Below are 6,572 nucleotides of genomic sequence, written 5' to 3'. Positions count from 1 at the left end.
TTGCTTAGATATTCAGTTTTTCCCAGAAATGGGTATAAGCATATGAGGTTCCTTGCCCCATTAAAAAAAAACACCCAAAAGTAAAAATAGAAATACCATGTAGCTGCTGGTATAATACACACGCAAGGAGGAGGTATGCAGTTGGCAATATAATATACACAGAAAGTAGGTTCATGTTCTCAGGAATTTTTTTTTCTTTTTTTTTTTTTTTCCCCCCTGCTTCTGCTGTTTCTTTGTTTAGTCTGTATTTTATAATTCAGAAGCTGGAAACTGGAAACCATAACTGCCTTCCTTACCAGACAGCTAAACTCTGTATGTTACAGGATATACAGCACTCCCCCTTGGTCCAAATCAGTTTAGCCATCACCTGATGTTCTGAGCTTCCTCTTTCTCTGAGATACAGAGTTGAGCCCTGTAAGTAAGGTGTACTTGCGTCTTCTATATGCATATATGTGTGACCAAGATAAGCAGACTCAGACACATGGAGGGGTGGGGAGGCCAGAGAGAGCAAGAACATGACAGAGTGTGCATACACTAAACACGTTTACAGTAAACCAATTAATCTGAAAGTTTCCAGATGGGGTTGGCAGCAGCAGGGAAGCCAGACCGCCTCAGTGTGGTAATTGAGAAACCTCCCTTTGCCCTCCCTAAGCCATGCTGGCAAACTCCCTGCTGGCTTCCCAGCAAGTTGGGCAATATGTGCGTGCCCCCTGTCTGGTGCTAATGCCTTATCCCAGCACTGGCTAGGAGCGAGGCACACTGGAAAAACCAGCGACCCACAGCTGTGTAACTTTGTGCCTGACTCCAGCACCTCAGCTCTTAGGATCCACAAGCAACAAGTTATTAGCCCCTGATCTGCTGCAGAAAAAAATGCTGTTCAGCTCCTGCTCACTGTGGAAAACTCTGCCCACTCTGGTTGTTATAAATGTAGCAGTGCTTCTTACAGGTAAGATATTGCTATTCTTGAATATGACAATTACTTAAATAATGGTTTTCTTTTAGAGAAATGAAGCATCCCACCTGGGAAGCCAGACCTAGGTGGCCACAAAGAGGTGATCAGGTTGCTAACCATTTTTAATAAATCACATTTGAGCCCTGATCACCTTAGGTATACAAGGTAGCACTAGCACCACAGGATAGCGACACAAGTCCCACAAACATGTACTGTTATGTGATATCTGGGCTTTGCTAACGTGTCAGAAGGGATTACTAACCAGCTCTGTACCTGCTTCTGTTCATTTTTTAGATTTTGCTGAAACCGGAGCTCTTACCAGTGAAAGTGACTGTAAAAGTGCAACCATAAATGATGTGAATGAGAGGCTTGAGGTAAGAGGTTGGCTGCCTCAGCCAGCCTGTGACCCTCTTTGCACTCACCTTCTGTGGTGCTGGGAGGAGCAGGGCCCCCTCATGCCGCTCCTGCAGCCAGACACACCAGCTGGGCAAGCACCACTTGCAGATTGCTTCAGCAATTCCTGGTCCAAAACAGAAGTATATGGTGGGGAGGGAGGGCTGTGAGATGGAAGATAAAAAAAAATTAGTGTCACTTGACTTGTAGTATCTTTGGCTCTGCTACTACTAGTTAAAAAAACCCAAAAGTTCCTGTAGGTGTATTTTCCAGTTTTGCTTTGCTCCAGATATATAAAGTGCCTTGAACAACAACAGTTAAGATCTTTCGTCTTACACACAGCATGTTGTTTTCAATCCCACTTCCAAATACAATGTGCTAAATATTTTAAGTACAAATAAAGCCAGTGAACCATAAGTCTATGTTCTATGAGTTAGTGCCCCTGCCTTTTATGGGTTAGGAATAACATAATGGCGTGATTACAAGTGATTACGCAGTGACCCTTGAACATGGCAGAAATGGTAAAGAAATACCAGAGGCAGAGCCTAAAAGTTTTCACACATGGTTGAGACATTCATCTGTAAACCCGTAACATGGAACTAATAGCTAGACTCGGGTTTACATATTAGTTCACATTGTGAAGTTCTGCCTAGGAGGAGGGGAGGGGCAGGAAGGCTGAGGGCAGCACTTGCTGAGGAGGTGTGCTTCCAGGTGTTTGAGATTTATTCTTTTTCAACAAAGGTTCTGAAAGCTTCAGCCCAATAAACAGAGTTAGCCATTGCTGAATAGTGCTTCAGCAGCTGCCCCTAAAAATTTTACTTGGTCTTTTTTCTTGCACCTGTGCAAGTGCAAAGTAACTGGTGTCTCATTTAAGGCTGGCACGCACTTGTGTTTTGGTTGCAGACTTTACCACAACTCACACTATCCACACGCTTATGGACTGAAAGGTATTTATGTGCTTATAAAGCAATAACCAGATTTTAAAAATATGTAGAAATTACTTTGTTTACACACATTCACAAATATGTATTTTTCACACATACACAGAGAAAATCTGCACGATGCCAGCATTCAAGGAATAAAAATGATATACCAGTTTTGTGAAGAAAAAAGATACATATAGTTGTTTATAAAGGCATCTTTTCATAGATAGAAAAAAACACCACAACCTGCACTACTTCTTACTTAAAGATATATAATTTTCAAGATGGCTCTTGTTCTGCATTAAAGAAAAAATTAAAAATTGCCACTTCCATAAACTAATTCTAAGACCTCTCCTGCTCAACTTGGCCTTTTTCTCCCCTAACTCCATAGAAATATTCAAAATGTTTTAATGCAATGATCGCCAAGGGTGAAAGAGCTTCAATCAATTTACTTACCTGGACACTACAAGAAATGCTGGATCTTCTGCGCCCTGTTCAAGAGAAATGTAAGTGTCTGCTTTTCTTGAGCAGGGAAAAAATAAGATAAAAGTAATAAGCCAGAAAGCAAGGGTACTTAACTATTGCACTGATAAGTATTGGGGGCACAGCAGCACCACAGCCCAGCACCCCAGGTGCAGCAGTAATGTGGAGTCACAAAACACTGGGCCTGCTCTGCCCTCCGGCAAGAGCCTCTTTGCTGTCTGGGAAAAGGCATTTAGGTCATATTTTTACAAGAAATATAGGGATAATTTTTGGCCCCAGTAGTACTGAATGTGAATGCCACTTTGAGCCACTTTTGAAGTGCAACTGGGGCTAAGAGAGACTTCACTGTCACAGTGATAAGTGATGGAAAAACTGGGTGTTGCCAGGAAAATGCTAACCAGCTCGAAAGAAACAAAAATGCTTACAGTGACTAAGTCAGCTAGTGGGGCCAGTAATCATCCATGTCCACGTCAATGAGCATGCTTTTGGTTTGCTTGAAAAGGGGAGACTTTTACACTCACTTTCACACTGATGTGTTTTTCTCTCTCTACTTTTTTTTTTTTCTTTGTAACCCTCTCCGAAGTTTGCAAGCAGCTCCCTCTGTGCCCACTCCCACTAGCCCCTAGGAATGGTGGGCTGGTGTGTGTCATCATTGACAATGCTCAGTACTGCAAACCCATGTGCAACAAGGTAATACTCATAATTTACTGCTGTTCTAGTGCTGGATCTATTCATTAATTTACAAGTGTTCATTGAGTCATGCAGACTATTAATTTAATTTCCTTTTTTTTTTTCTTTTTTCTTTTTCATTTGGGTAGGGAGAGGTTGTAGTGTTTTTATTACCTTCACTGGCTGAATGTTTCTTCATCTTTCAGTTACCATGATGTAGCCTAAAACACTGTTTGCTTGGTATTTCCCCTATCTTTGTCTTCCAAGGGTTATGACTTTCAGTTCCTCAGAAGAAGTAGGCTGTATGAAGTGTGTGGCAATGCCACCGGATTTTCCTGGACATCACAGTTTGTTGGAGGAAATGCACTTGCTGTTTGTAACCGTGAGTATTTCTCAAACACATCTGGTCACACAAACCGGAGGCTTGGTTTGTTATGTTTAAACAAAGAAGGAAAGAAAAGTTTATCTTTTCTTGGTGTATGTGACAACCTTGGCATATGTGACATTGTGAGAGCTAGTGCTGAACTAGCAAAGTGCTGAATAAGAAATCATGTGAGCTTTAGAACCACCACAAAGGCCTGGGCTGATGAGCATCACTAGTTCAGCTTGGGATAACAAACATGACATGTATGTAATGTTTTGGGGGAAATGCAATTCTTTTAAATAGTGAACAGGTACCATCTTAACATAAACCCTACATTGCACAAGGACTGTGTGACCCACTGGTCAGACAGCAGTGGAACATATAACTGCTGTTTACCTTGCAGTAGTACTCGAAGAACTTCAGTAAAACTGGCCAACACCTGCATTATTACTCTATGTACATAACCGTTAAATCCTGCAGCTCCTGCCAGCAAGGCTGCCCTTTTCAGGTGGCAGTTCACGGGTTTTGGCTGCTCCCATTGCATCCAGTGAGTAATCTGTGACCTTAAACAGGCTGACTCCATTGTTATTGCCTTAATTTAAAAATAAGTGTGTATATACATACACAAAAAGGACAACCTATCACTCCTATGGTTAATGGAAAATATTTTACTGTATACAGTGCCTTGTTGCTAGAGCAGTTGTTTCCCAAGGCTTACCAAAAGCAATCTAGATAATTTTATTCCAAGTTGAAGTCTTAATTTGGAAAAAACAGAATGCCTACACTTGTTTAAAGATCAGGACAAAACTGAGCTAATTAATTCAGCTGCTTTCTTTGTTGTTGTCGTCTTTGATCTTTTCAGCCTCTGAGATGGCCATCAGTGGAGCTAAATCTGCCTATTTCCCCACCAACAGCACCTGTCTGCGTACATTAGCCTTCTCTGAAACTCAGACAGAGCAGCTAAACATCTTCCTCAAAGAGCTTGGTGAGCAAGGCATTGAAAGCTCCAACCGTGACAAGGAGGGTGATTGTATCATCTGTGGTTACTAGCACCAAAAGGCTTGTTTCACAGACCAACCAGCCATCTGCTATTTGACATGGGTTCTTTGACAAGAGTAGCAGTGAAATAATTGCAAAAACATGTAAACACACAGCTTTCTTTTAGCTAAAAGACTAGACTTCTTGATCATTTGGCTTCAGCTCATGGGTACAGATATGTAGGCTAAATGTCATCACATATCTCTTGGTGTTGGTCTTTCTAAAAAACATCACTTTTTATGACTTAAATTTGTAGCTGGAATTAAATAAGAATTGCAGTTGTTTAATGGATGCGGTCATTAATTAAACACAATAATTGTTATCAGAAATAATTATCTGTCAGGGGTCATCTTTACTGAAAAAGGGCCATACATTTAGTTGCTTTTACAGTTGCCAAATAATCACTATTATTGCTCTGATGATCATTAAAGCAATGCAAGCCACAACAGTTACTGGCTGTAGGGATTCTTTATTCATGTGCCTGCTTGATGGGGGGTTAAATCAGGCTCCACATACAGATATTCAACATGCTGTGTTTTGTAAGAGGTGCAAGCTCAAAGCACTGCAGTTTGTTGATGGGACAACTCAGAAGTCTCTTCTGTATTTCTCACGTTGAGCACATCTCACAGACAGACATAGCCTTTATGTATACCTCAATGCACTTTCAGGAGTCAAAAAGTGTCCAGGATGCCCGCTGTAACCAGGCAAAATGTAGTGCCAGGAAAAATGTAATGTCTTGGTTCAGTCCAAAATGTGAGATTTGGGATTGCCCTAAATTACCAGATATTTGCATCACGTCGTCGTTGCCAAAAGATGATGGAGGTGACAAGTGTTGAGGGACCTGCATGAGAAGCACAATGCCAGCAATCAGTCTCCTCTGTTCCATCCCTGGGAGCAACGAAAGTCCTATTGACCACTGGTTTGCTCTAAGAAAGGCTGTGCCCACACTGTGGGATCTGGGGCTTCAAATGCTCTTTGCTCACACCTCCTCTCACTCCCTAGGCATATGCGCCACATGCACCTGTGAGGCCTCTCCTAGGCAGGTAACAGCTTTAAACATCAACAAATAGCTGAGTGATTGTTTTTGTCATTAATTCTTCTATGAAATAGAAAAACGTCCTGCTGCAATCCCCTTCCTTCTGCCAGCTGTCCCTCTTTTATACCCCCCCCCCATAACACTCCCACATGTGTGCGTACTCTGGAAAACCAAAGGCACAGAGTAAGAAGTGTGAAGAACAGAAACCCCAGGCTGTTTGCCACCTGGTACTCAGTGCTACTGAAGGCCAAAGACAACATAGCACTAGAGATCCAGTGAACTTGTGGAGCTGCAGCTATGGAACAGACATGCATGTGAATTATTACAAAATCTAAACAAAAAGCTTAGTTACTGCTTGCATGGTTTTCAGTGGAATCTGTGCTTGGGGCTTTGTTTTAATTTTCTTCTGTTGAGCAAACACTGAAGCCATAGATCTGAGAACAGCCAGCTCATCTGTTTGTGTTTCATTTCTCCTCCTTACCTTTTCCCTATTCCTGTGAATGACATAGACAGCATTGTTATGTGGTACATGATGTCTAATTGACCTTTACCTCACTAATTGGTAAAATTATTTGGATATGTAAAATGACACTCTCTTTCAGACTCGGAATCCAGTCATTACATGCAAAAAAACCCACTGATTGCTTTGGGGCTCAGAACCAGTCAGTCATATGACTATGAGCATAGCAGGCAATAAAATCAACAAAGGAATGA

The 6,572-nt window shown here is 41.6% G+C and overlaps 1 protein-coding gene across 1 annotated transcript; it reads left to right on the top strand.

The window, feature by feature from the left end:
• The first annotated feature begins 707 nt into the window (after window positions 1-707).
• LOC127384939 (uncharacterized) lies at window positions 708-5,270 on the top strand. Its single transcript, XM_051620051.1, has 6 exons — window positions 708-946; window positions 1,247-1,326; window positions 2,660-2,774; window positions 3,335-3,441; window positions 3,688-3,802; window positions 4,647-5,270. Exons 1-6 carry the CDS (start codon window positions 871-873, stop codon window positions 4,832-4,834), a joined length of 681 nt encoding a protein of 226 aa, XP_051476011.1. The 5' UTR covers window positions 708-870; the 3' UTR covers window positions 4,835-5,270.
• Window positions 5,271-6,572: the final 1,302 nt, after the last annotated feature.

This window comes from Apus apus, chromosome 4, assembly GCF_020740795.1.
Source record: "Apus apus isolate bApuApu2 chromosome 4, bApuApu2.pri.cur, whole genome shotgun sequence".
Lineage (NCBI taxonomy): Eukaryota > Metazoa > Chordata > Aves > Apodiformes > Apodidae > Apus > Apus apus.
The sequence above is the reverse complement of the archived record's forward strand: the minus strand, read 5'-3'. Positions and strand labels throughout refer to the sequence as shown.